We start from the raw sequence: 23,442 nt of genomic DNA on the forward strand, positions 1-23,442 counted from the left end.
ATCAAAACATCAAGGTGGCCATAGCGTTGTCATTCGCCGAACAGCACGTGATAGGTGATAGCCAAAGTACTCAAATCGACATGCGGGATACACAGCAGTTATTGTTCGCATAGGGACTTTATTGTCGATTGGGTCATTAGGGGGCTATTATGATAGAAATCAGTGGGCACATCATTGCTTGTTCCAATTTACAGCCCTAGAGATATTCAACTGGTCTACATTATTACATCATAGTAGGCTGGAAATCGGTCAAGTCATAACCACCGGACAAAGTAAATATCAACAGGGTTGGAAAATCCGAAGAGATATTCATTGATTCATTGTCATCACAGGGTCGCGTGACATGTTATGGTCACGCGTAAAAAAAAACATTGGACCGATCCGTGGCGCCTATCGTTCAAAGCAATTCCATGCCACCGGGTAGTTTTGTATTCATCGAGCTTAGTCGCGCATTTGATCATCATCGTTGGTTTGGTTGTCCTCGCGGCTCTCGTATTCCTCATCATCATCCTCATCATCATCCATCTCATCGGTGGAGATCTTGGAGTAATCGATGACCTTGCCGCGTGTGCGTCGGCCACCCTGGATGATGTTGCTCTGGTCAATGGGGTCGTTAAGGTTGTCTTGCGTGTCATCATCCTCGTCTGGTAACAGAAAGGGTCAGTATGGAGGCAATTTATGATCGTTATGGCGCATGTGGTCATTCAGACATGGGTTGCTAGGGGGATAGTGGGGTACACACCATTGTCAACCTAGTGACACGCAAGAAAGTCAGCATAAAGGAAGTACATGTTTTGGCGTGGAAATGCAGACTCACAATCTCGTTCTCGCTGTCCGAGTCGCTCTCCTCATCCATGCTCATATCTTGCGTGGGGTCAGCCTTGCCCTTGCCCTTGGCGAAGGCTTCTTCGTTGGAGTTGGAGATGGTCGCCTGGTCAGCCATAATGAGATTTATTCGGAGTGGATGGAGAATTGTAAGAAGGATGGTTGGTGGAAAGGGGACAAGGGGAATTTAAAAGACGGTCTGCAAAGTAAAGTCCCCTCAAACCAAAACATCCTGTAAGGACGAGACCGCGTCGTCTGATTGGCTGTCGTGGGTGATCAAGCCCCGTGACAAATCTTGCCCTGAGGCATCAAGCACAAGTACCAATTGAAAAGGGACTGGAGATCAATTGAACACGCAAAGCAAGCATGTTATTGGAAATCACTTCTGTGTCAAGATAATCGGATGTAATGCGTTTATATGGGCAAGTAGTAATTGCCCCTGGCCATCGGCAACATCGCAGCTACTAGGGCACTTCTTTTGTCTGTACTCCAAAAAAGGACAAGCAACATGTTGAGATTGTATCCGGGACCAAATGTGGACAAAAGGTAATTGAACCGCCTTTAGAGCTCAAGATTACGACGGTAAACTCCATGTATTGAGCAATCTCTTGGTCTTGGGGCACCTACGGCGCACGATACCAGGTGTCACCCGCCATAAATCCATAGAAAGAAGGACCACGGGGGGTGTGGGTGGGCCGACTTCTCTGTAGACCATTCTAGCCATACATTAGTTTCTGAAAGAGGCAGTCTAAAGTTGCTAGTAGTTGGAGATGGCGTAAGGCCAAGCAAGCGGAATGACTAGGACTGCAGCACTCGCAGGTTCCATAAATAAGGCCCAGGTTTGAATGAATAGATAGACGAGTCCAAGAAATATAATCGAGATTACAAGTTTTACCGAGAATAGAGTAGCATGAGTAGCATACCATGACCATGGAATCGCTATATACTGTCTCTGAACAACGCTGAAAGTCTTGAAACGGTCATGCTACTGGTGATGAATAATGCCCCGGTAGATATCTCTGCTTTACAAGATGACCAGATCCTTCGGATATTCCCTGAAGCCTCTGCGTATCCAAAGGCCAAGATTCAAGTGACCGGCGCTGGAAATTTGGCGTAGTCAGAAAGAGTCATCAGACATTTTGCAATCATGTACATCGGCCCATGCTCCTTATCAACGGTTGTATGTAGACAATTTTCCGGGTTAAGCACGTCAAGAGCTGGGTAATTTGTACCATTATTGCCTAGGAAAAGGCTGTTTGACATGAGGCTGTGCTTGAAGAAACTTGAGCTCCCCCACTCCGCTGTAGGAAGTAAAACCCATTGATTGGACACAAAATCCAAGAACAAAATGACCTGCGTCCAGTATGGGGTCGTCATAATGGAGCATCTATTCCAGCTCACATTTGACTAATTCGACGAGTGATTGAGAAAGCCTGTCACCAATGCCTGAGCCAGTGGAGTTGGCCACTGGATCTTAAGGCGCCACCCAGCAGAGGAAGGGTTTGAACGATGTCGTCTGCATCAAACTAAAGCCAGATGTATGTTGTAATCCGGATCAGGCAAAACGATGTATCAGGCAAGAGCAGCGAAGGAGTAGTCAATCCATACTATTGAAAGCATGAAAAGGATCGCAACCGCTGAATTTGACTCGCGTGCCGTATAAAAGCTCTACAAGAACGATGAGAGCCATCTTCCGGGCTGTAAATAGCCACAGAATTTGCAGTCAGTGTGGCCAATACACGCTTCTTGAGACTCCATGGGGCTGGTTCAGGTCAAAAGATCAGCAAGTACCAGGTAGCCCAATCTTCCAATCAGGGAAGACTCTGGCCATGAAGTGGCCGGCAGAGTGATGTGAAATTCTCCCAAATAAGATGGAGGTTATGCATAAGTTACTCATCTGCGATGGGGGAGGCTCCAGGGATAGGAAAATTTACCAAGGGAACACATAACAGAAGATGATCGTCGGTGCGTTGGGGTCATCAATCAAGTAATGCAGCAATTTCGGGGCTGTTGTGTCTCTTGTTCAATGGCAGTTGCTTCTTCCTTGAAATAGATGTTCTCATCATCCACTGCAGTCTCTGCCACCTTTATATTGTTGGAGAGTTGAGCCTTCTGGGTCTATACTCTGTTGCTCCATTTTGACCTCAATGTCATCGGGCCCATAGGCTTCGGTACAGCGAATATGGTGGGAAAGAGGGCCCCACAGGAATGAAAATGACAAGGTTAGCTTAAGATGAGATCGATTTTCAAGTGATAACTACGGAAACTGTTTCTCTTTCTATGTGCGATTGGAGAAATATTCGCAATTGCCAGTAACTCAGCAATGCCCCATTGAACCGAGTTTTAAGGCTCATGTTATGTACACTACATCTCAAAAGGTTAGATCCTATTGTTCGAAGGCTTCAAAGGAGTAAGATCTCGGGCAGATGCTAACTTCTCCGGGTTGACTCCGATTTGGCCAGGTGTAGATTGCAAGCTATTTTGTATGCGATGGTACAAACCATACTCTTGGCGATGAAATTGCACCGTCTGCAATATCTGTTGTACTTTAAATATCACATCAATTAGGGGGAAGATGGAAGACCTAAAATAGTATCTGAGGGGACCACAGAGACTGAAAGTATCCAAACAACGACCATCATCTAGTTAGTTAACGAACATGAGATTACATAATCCAGAACGGATGACCGTGTGGTTTTATCATGAATCATCATGACGCATACATAACCACCAGGTGTTTTTTTCAAAACATCGATACCCGGGTCTGCGACGGGTAATCTTGTATTGTATTACAATACGGGGGGATGTAGTCATCCCACTATTACATCATACCCCGCCAAAAAAAAAAAAAGCTGAGAACATCAAAGAAATTGTTGCATCATCAAACAGAAGGGAAAGAAGACAAATAATTGATATTGAGAAGAAACTTAGAAACAATCAAGGAATATGTAGACCTGATGACTCCATTGGGCTCATCTGGAACTTACTAGAGTCTTAATGAAGGACGTAATGAGTTCGTTGCTAGGACATCGAAGCTCATGGAATCTCATGGATCCCCGTGGAAGGCTCCCTCTAGAAGCTTCTGGAGCAATACACCGCTCACTATATAGGAGCTTTTCTCAGCCCTCTTCCTCTTCTCTTCCTTTATTCACTTTCCAAATACCCTATTACTCTCTGTACACTACTCTCTTGACACACGAATCTCTTATAACTCCCTTTTTTCCTTTCTTTTTAACGATAACACACATTCACCATGGCTCCCGCCGTCGGTATTGATCTGGGAACCACCTACTCTTGTGTAGGTGTCTTCCGCGATGACCGCATTGAAATCATCGCCAACGACCAGGGTAACCGCACCACCCCCTCGTTCGTCGGTTTCACCGACACCGAGCGTCTCATCGGTGATGCCGCCAAGAACCAAGTCGCTATGAACCCCCACAACACTGTCTTCGATGCCAAGCGTCTCATTGGTCGCCGCTTTCAGGACGCTGAGGTCCAGGCCGATATGAAGCACTGGCCTTTCAAGATCGTCGAGAAGGCTACCAAGCCCGTCATCGAGGTTGAGTTCAAGGGTGAGGCCAAGCAGTTCACTCCTGAGGAGATCTCCGCCATGATCCTCGTCAAGATGCGTGAGACTGCCGAGGCTTACCTCGGTGGCACCGTCAACAACGCTGTCATCACTGTCCCTGCCTACTTCAACGACTCTCAGCGTCAGGCTACCAAGGATGCCGGTCTCATCGCCGGTCTCAACGTCCTCCGTATCATCAACGAGCCCACTGCCGCTGCTATTGCCTACGGTCTTGATAAGAAGGTCGAGGGTGAGCGCAACGTTCTGATCTTCGATCTCGGTGGTGGTACTTTCGATGTTTCCCTCCTGACTATCGAAGAGGGTATCTTCGAGGTCAAGGCCACTGCTGGTGACACCCACTTGGGTGGTGAGGACTTCGACAACCGTCTTGTCAACCACTTCGTCAACGAGTTCAAGCGCAAGCACAAGAAGGACCTGACCACCAACGCCCGCGCTCTCCGTCGTCTCCGCACCGCTTGCGAGCGTGCCAAGCGCACCCTCTCTTCCGCTGCCCAGACCTCCATCGAGATCGACTCTCTCTTCGAGGGTGTTGACTTCTACACTTCCATCACCCGTGCCCGTTTCGAGGAGCTCTGCCAGGACCTCTTCCGCGGCACTATGGAGCCTGTCGAGCGTGTCCTCCGTGACGCCAAGATCGACAAGTCCTCTGTTCACGAGATTGTCCTCGTCGGTGGTTCTACCCGTATTCCTAAGATCCAGAAGCTCGTCTCCGACTTCTTCAACAAGGACGCCAACAAGTCCATCAACCCCGATGAGGCCGTTGCCTACGGTGCCGCCGTCCAGGCCGCCATTCTGTCTGGTGACCAGTCTTCCAAGTCCACCAACGAGATCCTGCTTCTCGACGTCGCTCCTCTTTCCCTCGGTATTGAGACCGCTGGTGGTGTCATGACTCCTTTGATTAAGCGCAACACCACTATCCCCACCAAGAAGTCCGAGACCTTCTCCACCTACTCTGACAACCAGCCCGGTGTCCTGATCCAGGTCTTCGAGGGTGAGCGTGCTCGCACCAAGGACAACAACCTTCTCGGAAAGTTCGAGCTCACTGGCATTCCCCCCGCCCCCCGCGGTGTTCCCCAAGTTGAGGTCACCTTCGACGTTGATGCCAACGGTATCATGAACGTCTCCGCTCTCGAGAAGGGTACCGGAAAGTCCAACAAGATCACCATCACCAACGACAAGGGACGTCTTTCCAAGGAGGAAATCGAGCGCATGCTTTCCGAGGCTGAGAAGTACAAGGAGGAGGATGAGCTTGAGTCTGCTCGTATCCAGGCCAAGAACGGCCTCGAGTCTTACGCCTACTCCCTCAAGAACACTCTGTCCGAGGGCAAGCTCCAGATCTCCGAGGATGACAAGAAGAAGGTTGAGGACAAGATCACCGAGGTTATCGGCTGGCTCGACAGCAACCAGACCGCTGAGAAGGACGAGTACGAGTCTCAGCAGAAGGAGCTTGAGGCTGTTGCCAACCCCATCATCTCTGCTGCTTACGGTGGCCAGGCTCCCCCTGGCGCCGGTGCCCCCGAGGGTGGTGCTCGCTCCGCTGACGAGGTTGAGGAGAAGCCCGAGGAGCTCGACTAAGCGTTTCGCTCTAATTGATTCTTTCTTTGCCATTTGGCACTCGTTTACTTTCACGTCTTGTTTTACGAACTTATGGGGTATCAAGGTTTCTTTTTGCGCATGATTGCATAGATACAAGGTTATCTCTTTTTCTAGGAAAAAAATCCTAGTGAATGAAAATTATTTCTAATTCAAAAACACCATTATTTTGTGTAGATTGTGTAGATTGTAGAACACAATATATTATTCTTGTTGGACAACTTGAGCTCCTTACGAGCGGTTCTGATTTGGACTCTGTGCTTTCATTACGAACGACATACTTCATTGAAGCTATACAGAAACCGCAACCCCTAACCTTGCAAGTGTGTATATAATAAATAGCATGACCATGCAATTGGACGACTAGTTCGTGTAGGTGGATATATGTACAAATCGAATATAAGATCCAATGATATGAATCGTCTTTGCGAGAGAATCGCCCAAGTCCAAAACTCCAAACCGATGATGCATTGCAATTCCCGGTCAAAGGTCCTGGAAGTCTCCATTCCACCACCGTTGTAACCGACGTCCGCTCGTTTGTACGATGCTTCCGTATGTGATTTCTGATGCGTGTTCGGGGTGTTGTTCGCGCTGGTCACGGCGGATGCGAGTGAGGGCAGCAGAGACGCCCATGGTCAGGGCGAAGAGGGGATCAGCGATCCTATTTATATGGCATTAGAAGATACATCTCTTGTCGGAGACAGCCGGACTGTTGGAGGCCATCAATTACCTGGAAATAAGGTAGACAGGCATGATGCTCTAGGTTTGGCAAAACAAGACGGTGACTTCGGTGCTTCGAGATGCTTGTCGTCCAAGAGTTGGAGATGACAGTTATCACGTGATGTGAATGCTGCTTGCTGGCCGGTCCATGGCCCTTCCGGAGTTCTTCCACCGCAACACATCGTCATGCGTTTCTCGCTTTCCTCTCTTCTCCTGCTGGGAGCCAGCAGTCTTGTTTCCGCCAGCTCTTTGACTATCACCATCCCCGCCTCAAATGCCCTCCCAAATCCGCATGTCCTCCCCGCAACGAGCCATGCCACTCTCACCACTCTCCCCTTGGGTGGGAAAGATCACATCCTCTCCGCATCGCTGACCCGCTCGGCGACATTCGTATTCCATGATATCCCATCTTCCGGTCCGGATGCTCAGCCAGAGTCATACTTGCTCGATATCCGCTCCGCTGGCGACTACGTCTTCGCCCCCTACCGTGTCGATGTTGCGGCTGATGGATCCATTCTCGGTATCTGGGAGACTTTCCGCGGAAACCCATGGAATAATCGTGGCGCGGAGAAACATATTGTGGATATTACTGGAAAGAAGCAGGCTGATGTGGTCGTCGAGGCTAAAGTTCTTGGACGGAAGGTCTTCTATGAGCAGCGTGCTCAATGTGAGCTTGCCCCTTCTCTGTTCCCCCCCCACAGATACGAGCTGCAGTAGATTTATATAGTCGCGCTAACCTTTGCATCGTAGTCTCTCCCTTGAGTCTTGTCAAGAACCCAATGGTCTTGCTTGCGGTTGTCGCGCTGGGTCTCATGTTTGTCATGCCCAAGCTCATGGATAATAGTATGTCTATTGCCTCAGCCTTTTTTGGTCCTGATTCAGTGTTTGGTGCCTAACTCTGTTGTCTAGTGGATCCTGAGATGCGCGCCGAATTTGAGCAACATTCCCGTTCGTCGCCTATCACCGGTGCCACCACCAATGCCATGACTGGTGGTGGATTTGATCTGGCCAGTTGGATGGCGGGCACCAGTGCCCCTAATCCCACGGCCAACGATGCGACTCTGGCTGGTTCAACTGGTAGAGATACCAGTGGTCCTGCCCGGAGACGCGGATAAAAGACCATTACTTTATTATATTGACTGCTCTTGACACGGTATCTTGTCATTGTCTCGTGACTGGTTGTATGATACAAGTTAACAGGAGCTGCTCATGGCTCATAAAGTTTGGAGCCAAATTCTGATAAATGACTAGAGCTGTCTGGGCGAAACAAAAGCAATACTCCCATATGCTCCGGATGTCAAAGCGCCTAGAAGTCCCTCGAGCTGTACAGAGAGGGAGGTCCTTTATCCCGAAGTCCATCCCAGTAACAAACTAAAGCAGAAGAAAAAAAAAATATAGCAAAGAAACTGAAACGCAACCAAACCTAGGAGTCACCTCAAAAGTCATCAATCACCACCATCATCACCATAATCATCCCCACCGCCGTAATCATCATGATCATCATCCATAGCATCGGCAATTAGCATACCACCAAGCAAACCACCGCCAACACCTAGAGCAGCAGCACCGGCGGTTCCCATACCTCCCCCACCTTGCCTGCGAGCCGGTTGCTGCTGGTAATACCCACCCTGCTGCGGGTATCCCCCATATCCACCTCCATATCCCGGTCCGGGATGTCCATACCCAGGCTGAGGGCCATGCTGCGGAGGATAGCCACCGCCGTAGTATGCACCGGGCGGAGGGCCTTGCTGAGCATACGAGGCATACTGTTGCTGCGGTCGAGGCGGCCTGCTGCTTGAGCTCGAGCTCTTGCCCAACAGCTTGCTCAAAAATCCACCCTTGCTACGCTTCTGTTCCTGCTCAGGCATCGGGCTATGCGATGCTGGGCCTGCCGCATACCCGCCTGGGCCGGTGGACTGGGGCCGCGAGGCATCATTGTAATAATCGGTTGAGGCACCGCGATCTCCTATTCCGGCTCCAGTTCCTCGTGCGTGGGCCCGGGCGTCTTCTTCGGCTTGCAGCTTGGCAGCAAGTCGTGCATCCTCGTCAATCATGTGAGGACTAGCGTTGCCTGCGCCAGTATGTGTTGAAGGGTTATAGGGGTTGTTTGATCCCATGTGTTGCTTCTGGTCTCCCACATTGGCCATTACTGCTGGATCGCCAGGTCCGGCATTGCCGTATGATGGAGGGAGGGAATTGGTTGGAAAGTTGCCGTCATCGCGCGGTGGGGGGCCTTCGGGGCGATCCCATTGCGATTTGCCCGTGGCAAGGTCCACATAGAACCTGGCTAATTGTCAGTACATTAGGTTGTAAGATGAGTAAATGCATGTACGTACCAAGCGTGGTATCGATCATCATATTGCGCTTTCCATCCATCGGGGACCGAGGGTGGGGGAGGCCCGGAAGGCGGGGCGAACGACATGATGTGACAGGTATGATTCCTTTGAATGGATTAGGTTAACTTGAGCTACGATAATGGCGTTGGTTATAGCTAAAATCAGATCAAGTTCAAAGAGGGAGAGAGAGAGTAAGGGTAAAAATAGTAACAAAGAACAGAGAGTAAAAGAAAGAGAGAGTTCTTTCCATGGGATAAATAACAGGAATAAGCGGGAAATGATGGCCTTAGGCATATAGACTGCGCCTCAATGACCTTGATGTCACCATATCTACTGCATAGATATTATATATGCCTATATATATATATCTACATATATAGGCATATTCCTGTATATATTTATCTACAGGCTACCACATTCAAGATTTCAATATGTCAGATTCTCTTGACCTACCACAGGCATCGTAGCTCTTTCACTGTAACATAGTAACCTTGATATCTAAAACACCAAATCAAAACTCCCACGCTTCAATGCTATGCAAAATACATTAACAGTATCAGGATATCATATTAAACGATCTCCTTTTGGATATTGGGATCGACTTCTCCACTGGCTGGGAACCAGTTATCTTCTTCGAGGACTTCAAGTAGTTCTTCAAGGTCAAACCGATGCCGGTTGGACGTCTCTATCTCCGGATCTGAGTCTAGGAGGGTGAGGTCAACATCCTCAGTGTTGCTGATTATCGGGACCCTGCGAGCCTTCTTTTTGGTGCGAGATTTTTTCTTGGCCTTCCCTTCATTCTCACCGAGATCATCTCGCCTGTCTCGATTTTCTTCCTTCTTCACTTCGATTTTCTCAACTTTTTCTTTCTCTTCTTCCCAGGGCGGGAAGAGCCGAGAGAAGACAGGAATACGGGGCGATTTGAGATATACGTAGAAGGATCATCATGCTCCTGGCGTTTTCTCTTATGGAATCCTCGATTTCGTATTTCCGCAAGTTGTATCTGTCTTTCAACCTCCCGTCGCTGATTCAGGTCGAGTCCATGACGATCCTCTGGCGGCGGTCCATCCAACTGTTGGATTTGAAATTTTTCGAGCAAAGGGAGTTGCCCAATTCGTTCAGAAGAAACCTCTGGTGCGATATTCCGAGCCCACGAGGCAAAGGGCCCCGTGTAAGAGGGCCCTTGGCCCATACCAAATGTCTCATGCCTAACGACCTGGCCGGATAAGATAAGCTGGTTTCCCGCAAGCACACCACTATCCCTGGGCTTTTCAGGCTCTGGGGCGTGTTCGAAGTCGAAAGTTGTCATATTCGGGTCCGAACAAGGTCCTGATGACAGTACGTGTACCCCTCCTCCAGAACCTCCCACAAGGAGATGAGATTGATCTTCGGTGAATGCAGCGCACATGATCTCTTCATCGAAAGATGCGACATCCTCAACAAGGACATCTTCAGGTGACCGGCGAATATCCCATCGTTTGAGGACACCATCGGACGCACCGGTGTAGAACTGGTCCATAGATGAACCCCAGAGAGCTACCCTCACCCCCACGTCTGCTGTCTCCCGGCTTCGCTGGTGATCAATTGGGTTGAGAGGGGCATTATGTTGAAGTTGGTGAAGAATCCTGTCACCCTTCCGATTGTCCCAAACATAGGTCTTGCCATCCGTGCAGCTAGCAGTGATATAGGTGCCGTTAGAATCCAATGGACAGAAACTGACCTCATTGACATCCAAAGCCGGGCAAGAGAATTCCATTATGCTAGGTACACGCTTTTGGAGGTCACAGTTGAGGCTAAACACCCTCACAATGGACTTCGTGGTAATACCAATGCCCTTGATCCGTGCGCTGTGGGGGTCTTCCGGGCTGGCCGTGGCAAAGATGGGCAATGAAGAATGCCACTTAATGTCGAAGACGTTTTGTGAGTTGGACGCAATTCTGACTGTCTCAAATGCAGATTCGCGGGCTCGCCACAAACCTAAGTGACCTTTGTATATTGGATCTTCCCCTGGTTCTGCGAGGCCGCCGGCTAAGAATTCCTTAGTGGATGGAGTATGGCCCCAGGCCAGGGCCGTTGATGAAAACTCAAAGTTGGGCTTATATCGTGCATCGCGGTCGATGGGAAGAAGAGTTGATGTTAAGTTTTCCGGATCTCGTGTGTCCCAGACCAAGATTGACTCTGTCCCTGTAGCCAATATATTCGGGTCAAATTTCGAGACGGACATCACTGCCACTCGGGTTTCATGCTGCAAGGTATAGGTACAGGATACGTTAGAGAGTGATTCCACGTCCCAGATCTTGACAGTTTTGTCGAAACTAGCAGTGTAGAGTCGGTTGCCAATCCATTGCATATTATTAACGCTCATGAAAAGCCGCGGGTCATCAACCATTGAGGATGTTGGTCGTGGAATCCAATGATCAGGAATTTCTTTCAAACGATTGCACTGAAGATCGCCTAAAAGGAGATTGTTGGCTTTGTTGTACTGCATATTATGTTCGTCTGATTTGGCTGCTGCACCTGCCGCAAACTGAGTGCCATCAGGCGACCAAGCTAGAACAAGCAGATCGCCTGAAGCACCTTGCCATGATTTCCATCGCCTCAGATCCGAGACCACATCGGTGACGATGGGGCGATTATTTCCACCCCCAAGCTCACGCTTGTATAGCATCTTTTGGATATTTGCTCGGCGTGGTAAAACACGGCGCGGCTCCTTGGGAGCAGACGCGACTAGGTCCTGAGTAGCTTTGACATTTGTGCCTGGCTCTTCAGATTCAAGGCGAAGATTAACCCAAGGGTTGGCATAATAATTTATTGGTTTGGCCCTATTCCGACTGGAGCGACGGATGAGATTTTGTTCCACTGTCGGCGATATTGACCGCGAGGATTGAGGCGATTTATTGGCAGATGATACAGTATCCGATGGGTGAGCGGATTGTTGTTTGAATATAGGAGCAACTATCTCATCGTTCCTACTGGCATTTGATATTGCCACACTCTCCCTGAGAGTTCGCTGCCGCTCGCGATGAGTGGGAGAGATGCTGTATGAGGATGAAACCGAGACAGTTGGAGGCGATCGAAGTTGGGAAGGAGCGCAGGAGGAAGCGCGAGAGGAATTGTGAGGAGAAACCAGGGTTGGGCTGCCAGAGGAAAGAGCGACAGAATGTGAAGAAGAAGGTCGAATGGCACGGCTGCCACTTGAGGAACGCGTAATTCGCGGTGGTATCTGGACCGGTGATACCCCACTGGGCTGGACCTCAGCCCGTGGGGTCTGCCAGGTATCCCGAGGCGGATGCCCAGAAGTGGCCGGAGTTGACGGTTCCTCTGGCAGAGAGGAGACCCCAGAATACTGCACTAGCAAACGCAGAGTCTCACGTTGAATGTCTGGGTTCTCAGGGATACTTCGAGCTGATAGGCCAGGGAATGCAGGGACTATACCCTGGTCGTTAAAACTGGAAAAGCTGTGAGACATTCTAGTAGCACTGCTGAGGTTCTGAGCTAGGCAAAGAGGAAAAAAAGAAGAAAAAAAAGTCAGATATTAATACTGGAAGGAATAAGAGATTTCTCACATGTTTGAGTGGAGTGATATGAATTTGAGCTTGGTCACGTCTGGTCTCGGACGATTGCAAAGTGAGAAAGACATAACACCGGCGCCCGTCGCTCTCACTTTGATCACACTGGACCTAAAATTTCCGTTCTTGTTTCCCAGCCTGTCAAGTCCTCAGGTCTGATTCTGCTCCTTCCTTCAGCAGAAACCGGCCTATGCCCTCGGATAGCTTTGCTGGGAAAGAAACTGTCCCGGTATAGCGTCGACGGCCCTGTTAGAGCTAAATCTTGGGCAATACAGCCGTTCAGGTCATTGTTTCTGAATGGAATTTAACAATTTCCGTATGGAAACCAGATCTTTCAAGCGAGGGGTACGAGTGTCACAGAGGCGATGCGACTGGAGAGGCAAGCTTAAATCTGTCGTGCATTAGGAGTTTGACTGTCTAGACCGATCGAGAGGAGCATACCCGAGAGAAATACGTGTAGAAGCTCAAATTGATATTGACAAACAGGGTGAAATCAATACCAGAATTGAAAACTGTCCAGATTGAAGATGATAACAGGAGAAAGTGTGGAGAAATACCTAGGTAGAGCAGAATCGCGTCGAGAACGCGATAACGCGGGTAAGAGTGGCGATGGGCGGTGAACCACGGAAAGCCAATTAGATCTGAACTATAGACTTGTTCGTGATATAAAAGTACGTATAATAGTCTTCAGTGGATGTAGACTTCATGTGAAGATATAAAGTGATTTCAGTAAATAATTAAACTACATGTTTGCAGAGTACCTGGGTATCACTTTGAAAGAGCCGAAAACTTCGAGAACTTCGAGAAACTTGAGAACCTTGAGAGCTTTCACCAAGTCATTACTCGCACTCGAACAAGTATACATAGTAGACATTGAAAGTGCAGAGCTTGGATCTCCAGAAACTGTGACTATATGCGGTGTCACATAGCTCTGGTAGACTTGGAAACAGTTCCTGTCTATTTGGCAATGCGGCTCTTTCTACGGGCAGCCACCATCATATCATACAGCACGTCCTTGAACGCAAATAGGAATGCAGCAGTGATGGCGCTCTGAGTAACCTTCGGCCCAATACCTTATTGAGAATATGTCAGCAAATAGCCACCATGTATGACTTCCCAAACAAATGCTTACCCTTGTAGAGTCCCTTCCAGCCCTCTTCCTGAATAATCCTCTTCAAACTTCCGTTCAAGCTCTCCTTGGGGCCTTCCTTACTCGCAACGTGCGCTCGGCTCTTGATGGTGATATATGGATAGGTGAGGCTGGTGGCCAAGATTTTGCCCAGTGCGCCTAAGTAAAAGGCATCCTTCGGCGTCATACGCCGGCGGCGCTCCACGATGTTTTTCAATTGCTCAAATATGGTGTATTGCAGGATCGGGTTGATCACCAGGATCAACGCCGGGAGGACGCCGGCAAAGAGGGCCTTTGGGCCCTCCTGGCGAAGTAGGTCCATTAGGGTGCTGAGGGTGGATGCCTTGGTTTTCTTGGCACCAGGCAATGTTTCCTCCGCTTCAGACTTGCGAGCAGTCATGCGAGTATTGATAACCCAGATCGGGTTGGTAATCAGCACCGTGGCGCTCCCTGCAATGGCGCCTGCAATCATAGACTCCACCGTCGTCAATTTTTTTGAGGCTCTACCTCCCCGAATCGCGGCCTTCTCGAAGGCCGAACGCGTGAATTCGTACCAATAGTAATACACAAAATTGGTGACGCTGATTCCAAACAGTGCTGATTCTAAGCCGGAGTATAGTCCTGAGATACCTTCTCTCTGTACAATGCGGCGTACAGCGTCAAGGGTGGTTGAGTGGGCACGTTTCGACTCCACTTGGGCTCTTGTCGACAAAGTGATTAGAGGATATCTAGAGTGGGTATGGGGTTAGCGGCAGCGATGGGGATAACGCGGGGATGCACATACGTCAAGACCATCGACAGAACCCCCCCTCCCGCACCTGCCAGCGCGTGCGCGATGTTATCACTCTGCTGAACAGCAGCAGATGCTGTTCTCTGCCCGGCTCCAGGTTGAGACATAATGAAGATTATTTGGATTATTGAACCGTGTTCAGGTTTGACGTGTGACCTGTAAAGAGGAAGAGGATGAAAGATATCTGGTGAAGAATGATTTAAAAGACCATCGAAATGAGTGTCGGCTCCAAGGGGGATGGGACGTTCATGACGTTTTGCCGAAGTGCTGTGCCTCGGCTCCCAACTCCACTACATTCCGAAACGCCCGCATACTCTTGTACAAAAATTGTTAGTTTGAAATTGGTTTGATTGAAGTTCTTGAGATCCTCGGTACCTGCATGCTAATCAACTGACTTAAAATGTGTCACGTTCGCATAAATTGTCATTTCGGGATATCAAGGTACACCCTTGGAAGGTAACATCTCCGGGCTACCTAGGTATCTTATATGTGCTAATGATGATCTACTACTTGGAGTCAGCGCCTGTGATTTACATGTGATTATCTACATTCCTAGATGTCTTGACGGCGCATCTCAAATTACGGAGTACATTTAAATATATCTGACTCAGGGGCAATCTACATAGTACAATGCACTGGTTTACCAAAGACGAAAAAGTCCAAAAAAAAAAAAAAAAGTAGGCCCATATGAGGCAGTATGCCTCAAGAAGTCGCAAGGTTCTCGCTATTAGTCCATTCACAAGAGAAAAATCCAACCTACAGAAAAAAAAAAAAGCGAAAATAGGAAATAGAAAGGGGAAAAAGACACAGGATGATGGGCCAAGGTAATAGAGCAGAGACGTGGCCAGAAAATCATGAGAACGCAGAAACCAGCGGTAACCGCATAAGCAAACGCAGAAACGAGAATAGAACACAGGTCGTCTAAAGCGAATCCAAGGCAAGAAAGGACCCTCAACGGCATCATCATAACGTTTGCCAGCTCATGGAGAATCTTCCCCCTGCCTGCCAGGAACATGCCGAGTTTCCAAAGGCCTGACAAGCCTGGCTTCTGCCGATTAGATACCACGCTTGGAACCCCTCAATTCATGATGTAACATTGCGCCAAAGTGAAGCACCGCACCACACAACGTGAACATTGTGTCGTTTAGCAGCAGCCACCTGCCGATCCAGACTGGACACCCTGGCCCTGACCAACCTGCACAGTCGGCTTGTTGTTGACAGTGGCAGTTCCCATGCGTTCCTTGATCTGCCGTGCCATTGTCAAGAATGCCTGCTCAACGTTCGACGCGTTCTTGGCCGAAGTCTCGAGGAAAGGAATTCCGAGGCTGTCAGCAAACTCCTATAAGAACGCAATCAAGACATGTTAATACTCTGACTTCCTTCTCGGTGCCCCAATAGCTTTCAACCTGTCTGTGAACATACCTTGGCAACGGTGTATTCCACGACCTTCTTGTCCTCCATATCGCTCTTGTTTCCAACGAGCAGCTTGTTAACACCCTCCGTGGCGTACCGGTCAATCTCCTGAAGCCACTGCTTCACGTTGTTGAAGGAATCCATGTCAGTGACATCGTAAACCACGCAAATTCCATGAGCTCCCCGGTAGTAGGAAGATGTGATGGTACGGAATCGCTCCTGGCCTGCGGTGTCCCACTGTATGTATTATTAGTTTTGCTTCATATGCTGGGTGCTCAAAATAGTCATACGATCTGAAGCTTCACGGTCTTGCCATCGAGTTCGATTGTGCGGATTTTCTGTGATGACGCGTCAGTACCGCTATTCTCTTAGAGCCAGATACCCTACAGATTCCGAGACGTACGAAGTCGACGCCGATTGTCGAGATGTAGCTTTCAGTGTAGGTATCATCGGCAAAACGAAGCAGCAAGCAAGACTTTCCGACACCGGAGTCACCGATGAGGAGCAGCTTGAAAAGGTAATCGTATCTATCTCGATGGTTAGGCAACGGAGATCGGCAAGTTTGGGAAGTTGGGTCGGGTGAGGTCAAATCAGCAATGCGATACTCTAAAAATCAAAATCACATTAGTCAAATTCAACACACAAGTAGGCTCATAGAGTGGACCAAAGCAGGGCGCATAGGAATTTGAGGGGGATGGGAGATATGGAAGGCTTACCACTCGGGATTCATGATGAGACTTGAGAGACGGAGAAGGTGAAGTGAGGAGATGAAGCACACACAAGTCCGAGAGGAATATAAAGGAGGTTTTGTTCTTGTTCTTCAGAAAGAAAAAAAAAAAAAAAAACAAGATGGAGTCGAAGTTCCTAGGAAGTCGGGGGAGGGGACAATGATGGAACAGTCGCCTGAAATGATAGGAGGTGCAGGGAGCCAGACGCACCTGATGCGCAGCTTTGTTTCACGTCACAAACCACTTCTCGGATTTACTATCATTTCCATCTTTTTTTGGTGTTTTGTACATTTTTCACATAAACATCTTCTCGCGTTGATCTCTCTACTAACATCTATATCACAGGGATGGTATACTTGATTCCACTTTTCATATGCGAGATCACCTGCTCAAGTGTTATCTCGTGCATAACTCAGCTTAGATATATCACCCATCGGACTCATGATCGGAAGAAATCTAGAAATCCCATTTTAAATTGTGTCAAAATCAAAGTTTGTTCGAACAAATATTCCGTTGGACATCATGATGAAAGGCTTTTATGCGTAGCCGTGTGCCTGCAGCCATTCGAGGACCAACGCCTCCTCACGCTCCTTGTAGGATGCATTGGTTCGAATGTTGTCTGAAACAATCACGAGTGCGCGGTCATAGGCCCCCGTTTCCTTGTCCTTGAAGAAGGCCGCAATGTCGTCACTGATCTGGTGATCGGCAAATTTTGATAGACCCATACGAACAAAACGCTCAAACACAACGTTGTTAAATGACAATCGAGTTTCAACAGCAGTCCAGTTGTCCTTGATGTACTGCCATAGCAAATGCCGGACCTTCGAGTTGGCGGCCAGAGATACGGCACCGCTGTGAAGGTCCTGCACAGCCACGTGATCCGAAAACACGAAGTTCAAGTAGTCCTTTACCAGAGCAGCATCCTTCGTACGTCCAAGTGCGGACAGGCAAATCTCTTTTCCATCCACGGAGTCGGTTCGGATATACTCTTCCTTCACGGCATCGTATTCCTTACGGCCGCCCTCCGACACGTTGACGCCGAAGATCACTGATCGCAGATTAGTGTGAATGGCACTGGTATCTTTTCCGGTCGCCCATAGGTCGAAACGGCGCTTGGCCTCCGAGACAAATCTATGAATGGTTCAGGTTGTATTAAAAAATGTTCAACAACAATCGGAGACGAGGATCAAGAGCTCACCCTTCATGACCCGCATTACAGGCCATTGCAATGAGCAGCTTCCGAAGCTGCACAATGAGGTAGTCCTCATCGGACTGGAACTCCCAGCCAATACGTTCTGCAGCCGGTGAAGCCAGTTTAAGGGTAAACTGCTTCAATCCCTCGGCCACTTTCTCGTTTTGGGAGAAAACCGACCGGAGGTTCGCCAGAGACGCGGAGATTTGGGACCAAACACTGCAGGATGAGGGGTTAGAAATGGTAGCAAAGGACCGTAAGATGTTGCTCACAGATAATTTCCTTCTTCCTTGAAGCCTTCCAAAAGAGCCAACAAGGCAGGTGTAGTGCCCTCGCCAGAGATTGCAAGAGCAGCCGCATCACCGAGCAGACCGATCTTGTCCTCGGTACTCAGAAGATCAAGCGACTGGCCCAGCTTTGCCAGATGCACCGGGGGATAGTTCGTTCGATAGAACCCAGACAGGTCCTTGTTGATCTTGTAAAACTTGTCCTCACCAACCCCTCCAACAGTGTCTGATTTTGCAGTGAGCGCACGGGTGTCAACAGTAGCCAGCTTTGTTCCAGACTTGATGCCGAGGGGAATCCACCATTTTGTCTCATCTTCCTCTGGCTTCACATCGCCGGTAGACAAGAATCGATTCTGGCTAACGGTGATTTGGCCGGGCTCCTCTGTCACGGTGACAACAGGGAAACCGATCTTGCGGATCCAGGGATCCTAGGACACATCAGTTAGATCTCGAGTTGACCCAAAAGAGTCAAAAAAGGACCAGAGATTGGATATTTACTTACCATGAAAGAATGCACGTCCTGGCCGGAGGCTTTGCTCAGGGCAGACCACAGGTCATTTGTGGTTGCATTTCCTACACCCACTCAGCAGATGTTCCTCATAATATTCTTCTTTGACGCCTTACCATATGCATGGGATTTGAGATAGTCCGCAACTCCACGCAAGAAAGTTTCCCTACCGAGGTGAACACTCAGCATGCGAATGACAGAGCTTCCCTTCAGATAGCTGATATGGTCGAAAATTTGGTCCACTTCGAGGGCATTCCGAACGGGAACTTCGATAGGATGGGAAGCGCGGAGCGAGTCGAGTTGGAATGCTTGTTGCACACCTTCAGCCTGGGAGAACGTCAATAATGGTCTTGACATGATGGATATTACCTCGGGCATTCCGTACGACAAACTGAGACCAGACGTTCCATTCTGCTTGCACATTAGATACTGCGTCGGAGGCTCATCGGCCAGAGGATAAAAAGAAACTTACCAGGATAGAAATGATCAACGGCAAGCCAACCGACCCAAGTTGCGAATCCCTCATTTAGCCACAACTCATTCCACCAGTCCATGGTGACGAGGTTGCCAAACCACTGGTGAGCCAGCTCTATAAAGCGAGCCAATTAGCAAAGCCATTTTGACACCCGGATACCCAGAGATTGGACGAACGGACTAACCGTGAGCTACAACATAGGCAATGCGGTTCTTGTAGCGGTTGTCCGACGTTCCTTCATCAAAGAGGACAGCGGTCGTTCGATAGGTCACAAGACCCCAATTCTCCATGGCACCCATGGCCTAGAGATCCGCAATTAGCTCAAATCAAAAGCTTGGAGCTTATAGCGAATTGATGGTAACTCACAAATTCGTGAACAGCCAGGAGATCAGCCTTAGGCAGGGGATATTCGATTTCGAAGACTTCTGAGAAATAGTCAACGGTGCGATGGGCACATTCTAGTGCAAAGCGAGCCTGGTCTTTTAGCCCCCGGGTGGTGTACACTCGAACAGGAATACTCTTCCCCTGGTATTTTCGCTCGGTCATAGCCTCAACATATTCGAAGTCACCAACTGCCCAAGCCAGAAGATAGGTGCTCATCACCGGCGTCTTCTCGAACGTGACAAACTTCAAACCGGGCTTGTTGCCGTCTCTTTCGGATTGAATAGGCATGTTGCTCAGTGCAGTCTGTCCCTTGGGGACTTCGATCTCGAAATCGAAGGTGGATTTCAAGTTAGGCTCATCGAAACAAGGGAAAGCCCTTCGTGCGTCGCAAGACTCAAATTGAGTGCTCAGCATGTAGTAAAATTCATCCTCCCTGGGGGTGTCGGGAGACGGCTCGCCGACGGGCTTATACTTCGAGCGGTAGAAGCCGGCCATGGCGTTGTTCATGGTGCCCGTAAACTTGATGGAAAGCACAACATCTCCCGGCGCAACCTCTTGCGAAAAAGCGAGCGTGACTCGCTCCGATTGCTTGTCGTAGGTTATTCCGGATGCTGTAGCCAATTGGGTACCTATGACACGAAGACCTGTATTAGTATTTGCTCCCATTATCACATCAACGATATATGCTCCGACACGTACCGTCTTTTCCTAATATCTCGGCGTTTTGCACTTCAATCTCCTTCGAGTTCAGCACAATCTCGCTAGTAGCACGGGTCACTTTGAGATCGATCTTCAAAGCACCCTTGTATTCCCATGAACCACCGAACTGCAAGTCGAAAAGAGAGACATGGTAGTTGATAGGCTTAGCCCTGTTGTCATATCAGTTTCCGACGGTGCAATTCAGAAAAGAAAGGGACTCAAATGTGGGAAGTGGAAAGATGAAAAGAAATAAAATAACCTAAGCGGGGCATCACTCACACGTCAGGAAGTGTCTCTCGCTCTTGAGACACCATCATGCGGACTTCGGCGGAACAATGCCTAACAGGAGGGAATTTCAGATCTACTGTAGCAGCGGGTTTAGGCAGTCGAGGTCGTAGTCGAGGAGAATGCGAAAGAGAAAGTTTGTGTAGTGTGCGAGAAAGAAGAGGAGGGGTAGGGCGGACAGTAACTGGACGGATTTCAACTGCTACGCCAGCTCGAATGAATCTTCTTCCCCACATCGGGGGAATTTCTAGCTGGACCGTCTACGGCTATCGTCGGAGCTATTTCGAAGAAAATATTAGTTTGATATTTGTGGCTTGCGACTCGCGACTCGCGACTCGAAGGGGAGAGAGAGGGAGGATCTTCTTTGAACGGAGCTCCGTCGGGAGCTTGGACCATTTACAGTCTTCCGCTTGAATCCTCTCTCTCTCTCTCTCTCTTTCCCTCTCCACTCTTATTTACAAATATGGCCGACTCCGATGAAGAATATGTCGGGGATGTCACAGAAGATGAAGATGATTTACAGGTGACTCGGGGGGATAATCCGCGAGCCAAAGAAAGCAGCGCGGAGGCGCAGAATGGGAACTATCCAGAACATGGGAGACATTGGTGGAGGGTGCAGATGGTACCATCAACTCCACTGTTGAAGGTCTTCTAGAGGCTGGAAAAAAAAGGTTTTTGACCCCGTGCCCTTGTAGCGTTTATGTGTCCTTGCTGAAGTGTATCGATCGTCTAGGCTCTTGAAAGATACAACTCCACTACAGCGCGGTATCATTCGACATCTCATCCTGATTCTTGATCTTTCACAATCCATGTCTGAGAAAGATTTACGACCCACGAGATACTTGTTGACCCTCCGATATGCCCAGGAATTCGTGAGAGAATTTTTTGAACAAAATCCCATCTCCCAGCTTGGTGTCCTCGGCCTGAGAGATGGTCTCGCGCTCCGAGTCAGCGATATGAGTGGTAATCCAACAGAACATCTCGCGGCCATCCAAGCCCTCAAAACACAAGATCCGAAAGGTTTGCCTAGTCTTCAAAATGGATTGGAGATGGCACGTGGTGCGCTTTTGTATGTCTTTACACCAGCTACATGTAGTCTGGGAAATTTGTATGAAACTAACCGGTGAATTAGCCATACACCAAGCCATGGCACCCGAGAAGTGCTATTCATATATGGTTCACTCCTTTCCTCCGACCCTGGAGACATCCACCAGACGATAGACACCCTGATCAACGACAAAATTCGGGTTGGTATTGTGGGACTCGCAGCGCAAGTTGCGATTTGCCGGGAACTTTGCACAAAAACCAACGGTGGAGATGAAACCGCATATGGAGTAGCACTGAATGAGCAACACTTTCGGGAGTTGATGATGGACGTGACTACACCCCCAGCTGCCTACTCACAGAAAGAGTCTGCAAGCTCCTTACTGATGATGGGGTTCCCTTCTCGTACAGTGGAGTCCCACCCATCTCTCTGCGCATGCCATTCAAAGCCCTCACGAGGAGGCTATCTTTGCTCACGATGCAACAGCAAAGTGTGTAGTCTTCCCGCCGAATGCCCATCTTGTGGGCTCACATTGATTCTTTCAACTCATCTGGCACGATCGTATCATCATCTCTTTCCCTTGATCAACTGGGTCGAGGTGCCGTGGCGTCGAGCCTCGCGAAGTTCTGCTTGCTTTGCCTGTGGTCTTTCTTTTCCGACCGTGCCTCTGGAGGATCACTGGCAAATGGCCGAGAATCAGACCAAGGGAATGAGCGTGAGCAGTCGTTATGAGTGTACCGCGTGTCGTAATCACTTCTGTATTGACTGCGATCTCTTTGCCCATGAGGTCGTGCACAACTGTCCCGGCTGTCAAAGTAAAAGCACACCCACACACTCTGAAGCAGCCAAACTAGCGCCAGGTCGAATGGATATCGCGGTCTAAAGCGTGGAATTGTCTCAATATTGCATGGCTTGGCGTCACAAGATATCCCTGGATTTTTATGTTCACGGGCCGAAAGGTAGCATGGGGGTTTTATGGCGTCTATATGTACAAAATACGATTTTTCTTGCAAGTTTGATGTGGCTTTTCGCCGTTTTGGAGGTAGAAGAGGGCTCCAAAAGGGTCAAAACGTGTAGAGTGCATAATTGGAACACAAGGATGAGCCTCGGCTAGTTGGCTTCGACTGCCCCACGCCATCCTCTCCGCATCTTAGACCTTTCTACTCTTCATCAGACAATGGCGCGGCCCTCCGATGCTCGAGTATTCGAACGGCTACAATCTTATTCCTTCACATCAGATCCCGAATTTGCAAATGGCCTCTCAATAATACTTGGTCACCCCGACACTCCCGCCACCGAGGTGGAGATGAACCGGGATGACGACCTTGTCCTACAAGCAAAGTGTTTCTATCTCTCACGGTATGCTGGGAATGCCTGCGTAAAGTAGCTCGGGGTATTAATCTGAGTATAGAAAAGAAAAGCTCACTCCTGCTATTGACTTCGCTGCCTTCAAAGCATGGTTGGTATCGCGGGCAACGGAGCAAGGGCTAGGCAACACAGACTTGCAAATCTCCGAAGCATCGGACCCAAGCACATCCGGGCCTGAGAGCTCAACACATCCTGAACCTGCTTACCCGTCGTCTTTTGCGCACATTGTGGAACTGATCACTACGGGACAGCCAATACCTGGGATCCAAGACATCCCGGACACAGTGCTCAGTGGCCACGATATTTCCAGTGAGAAACCACGGCGACGAAAACCATGGGAGAAAGATGAAGTCCCTGCTTCCGATGAGACTGCAAGCGCTGCCCCCTGAAATTATGTTGTACCCGCATCAGGTCACAATGGATCAAATATCTGAATAGAATAGAATTTGGAGAATAACAATATGGTTTTCTTAAAAGAAAAAGTAAAGTGACACGCAGCAAGCCTCA

At 49.0% G+C, this 23,442-nt stretch overlaps 14 protein-coding genes across 14 annotated transcripts; 4 read left to right on the forward strand and 10 right to left on the reverse strand.

Annotated features, from left to right (window-relative positions):
- Nucleotides 1-441: 441 nt before the first annotated feature.
- On the reverse strand, nt 442-943 carry N7500_006505 (histone H2A.Z-specific chaperone CHZ1; the record flags this gene model as incomplete). The annotated part of the gene is made up of 3 exons (XM_056677649.1): nt 442-644; nt 743-752; nt 818-943. The coding sequence occupies 3 exons, from the start codon at nt 941-943 to the stop codon at nt 442-444; spliced, it is 339 nt and encodes a 112-aa protein (XP_056532649.1).
- Nucleotides 944-1,399: 456 nt separating this feature from the next.
- On the reverse strand, nt 1,400-1,751 carry N7500_006506 (uncharacterized protein; the record flags this gene model as incomplete). The annotated part of the gene is given in 2 exon segments (XM_056677650.1): nt 1,400-1,541; nt 1,552-1,751. The coding sequence occupies 2 exon segments, from the start codon at nt 1,749-1,751 to the stop codon at nt 1,400-1,402; spliced, it is 342 nt and encodes a 113-aa protein (XP_056532650.1).
- Nucleotides 1,752-2,232: 481 nt separating this feature from the next.
- On the reverse strand, nt 2,233-2,722 carry N7500_006507 (uncharacterized protein; the record flags this gene model as incomplete). The annotated part of the gene is made up of 3 exons (XM_056677651.1): nt 2,233-2,341; nt 2,461-2,587; nt 2,617-2,722. The coding sequence occupies 3 exons, from the start codon at nt 2,720-2,722 to the stop codon at nt 2,233-2,235; spliced, it is 342 nt and encodes a 113-aa protein (XP_056532651.1).
- Nucleotides 2,723-4,078: 1,356 nt separating this feature from the next.
- Nucleotides 4,079-5,989, forward strand: hsp70 (molecular chaperone Hsp70; the record flags this gene model as incomplete). Its single annotated transcript, XM_056677652.1, has 1 exon — nt 4,079-5,989. The coding sequence occupies one exon, from the start codon at nt 4,079-4,081 to the stop codon at nt 5,987-5,989; it is 1,911 nt and encodes a 636-aa protein (XP_056532652.1).
- A 501-nt stretch (nt 5,990-6,490) lies between these two features.
- On the reverse strand, nt 6,491-6,760 carry N7500_006509 (Non-classical export protein 1; the record flags this gene model as incomplete). Its single annotated transcript, XM_056677653.1, has 2 exons — nt 6,491-6,668; nt 6,738-6,760. The coding sequence occupies 2 exons, from the start codon at nt 6,758-6,760 to the stop codon at nt 6,491-6,493; spliced, it is 201 nt and encodes a 66-aa protein (XP_056532653.1).
- Nucleotides 6,761-6,913: 153 nt separating this feature from the next.
- N7500_006510 (uncharacterized protein) lies at nt 6,914-7,842 on the forward strand (the record flags this gene model as incomplete). The annotated part of the gene is made up of 3 exons (XM_056677654.1): nt 6,914-7,394; nt 7,478-7,570; nt 7,637-7,842. 3 exons carry the CDS (start codon nt 6,914-6,916, stop codon nt 7,840-7,842), a joined length of 780 nt encoding a protein of 259 aa, XP_056532654.1.
- Nucleotides 7,843-8,172: 330 nt separating this feature from the next.
- Nucleotides 8,173-9,149, reverse strand: N7500_006511 (WW domain-containing protein; the record flags this gene model as incomplete). Its single annotated transcript, XM_056677655.1, has 2 exons — nt 8,173-9,010; nt 9,064-9,149. The coding sequence occupies 2 exons, from the start codon at nt 9,147-9,149 to the stop codon at nt 8,173-8,175; spliced, it is 924 nt and encodes a 307-aa protein (XP_056532655.1).
- A 483-nt stretch (nt 9,150-9,632) lies between these two features.
- Nucleotides 9,633-12,558, reverse strand: N7500_006512 (WD repeat protein; the record flags this gene model as incomplete). The annotated part of the gene is made up of 2 exons (XM_056677656.1): nt 9,909-12,558; nt 9,633-9,882 (listed from the first exon to the last, which is right to left on the reverse strand). Exons 1-2 carry the CDS (start codon nt 12,530-12,532, stop codon nt 9,633-9,635), a joined length of 2,874 nt encoding a protein of 957 aa, XP_056532656.1. The 5' UTR covers nt 12,533-12,558.
- A 1,031-nt stretch (nt 12,559-13,589) lies between these two features.
- Nucleotides 13,590-14,658, reverse strand: pmp47 (putative peroxisomal membrane protein Pmp47; the record flags this gene model as incomplete). Its single annotated transcript, XM_056677657.1, has 3 exons — nt 13,590-13,705; nt 13,765-14,489; nt 14,546-14,658. 3 exons carry the CDS (start codon nt 14,656-14,658, stop codon nt 13,590-13,592), a joined length of 954 nt encoding a protein of 317 aa, XP_056532657.1.
- Nucleotides 14,659-15,253: 595 nt separating this feature from the next.
- Nucleotides 15,254-15,566, reverse strand: N7500_006514 (uncharacterized protein; the record flags this gene model as incomplete). Its single annotated transcript, XM_056677658.1, has 2 exons — nt 15,254-15,307; nt 15,360-15,566. The coding sequence occupies 2 exons, from the start codon at nt 15,564-15,566 to the stop codon at nt 15,254-15,256; spliced, it is 261 nt and encodes an 86-aa protein (XP_056532658.1).
- A 129-nt stretch (nt 15,567-15,695) lies between these two features.
- On the reverse strand, nt 15,696-16,694 carry N7500_006515 (Rab family GTPase YPT1; the record flags this gene model as incomplete). The annotated part of the gene is made up of 5 exons (XM_056677659.1): nt 15,696-15,890; nt 15,974-16,201; nt 16,255-16,302; nt 16,368-16,491; nt 16,684-16,694. The coding sequence occupies 5 exons, from the start codon at nt 16,692-16,694 to the stop codon at nt 15,696-15,698; spliced, it is 606 nt and encodes a 201-aa protein (XP_056532659.1).
- Nucleotides 16,695-17,228: 534 nt separating this feature from the next.
- Nucleotides 17,229-20,758, reverse strand: N7500_006516 (M1 family metallopeptidase; the record flags this gene model as incomplete). Its single annotated transcript, XM_056677660.1, has 11 exons — nt 17,229-17,823; nt 17,891-18,103; nt 18,157-18,599; nt 18,674-18,744; nt 18,796-19,006; nt 19,065-19,090; nt 19,152-19,268; nt 19,339-19,456; nt 19,521-20,167; nt 20,238-20,407; nt 20,517-20,758. The coding sequence occupies 11 exons, from the start codon at nt 20,756-20,758 to the stop codon at nt 17,229-17,231; spliced, it is 2,853 nt and encodes a 950-aa protein (XP_056532660.1).
- A 227-nt stretch (nt 20,759-20,985) lies between these two features.
- N7500_006517 (TFIIH/NER complex subunit SSL1) lies at nt 20,986-22,450 on the forward strand (the record flags this gene model as incomplete). The annotated part of the gene is made up of 3 exons (XM_056677661.1): nt 20,986-21,168; nt 21,218-21,591; nt 21,655-22,450. 3 exons carry the CDS (start codon nt 20,986-20,988, stop codon nt 22,448-22,450), a joined length of 1,353 nt encoding a protein of 450 aa, XP_056532661.1.
- A 294-nt stretch (nt 22,451-22,744) lies between these two features.
- On the forward strand, nt 22,745-23,324 carry N7500_006518 (DUF5572 domain-containing protein; the record flags this gene model as incomplete). The annotated part of the gene is made up of 2 exons (XM_056677662.1): nt 22,745-22,926; nt 22,979-23,324. 2 exons carry the CDS (start codon nt 22,745-22,747, stop codon nt 23,322-23,324), a joined length of 528 nt encoding a protein of 175 aa, XP_056532662.1.
- Nucleotides 23,325-23,442: the final 118 nt, after the last annotated feature.

This window comes from Penicillium coprophilum (genome assembly GCF_028826855.1).
Source record: "Penicillium coprophilum strain IBT 35676 chromosome Unknown utg000004l_segment0_segment0, whole genome shotgun sequence".
In the NCBI taxonomy this organism is placed as follows: Eukaryota; Fungi; Ascomycota; class Eurotiomycetes; order Eurotiales; family Aspergillaceae; genus Penicillium; species Penicillium coprophilum.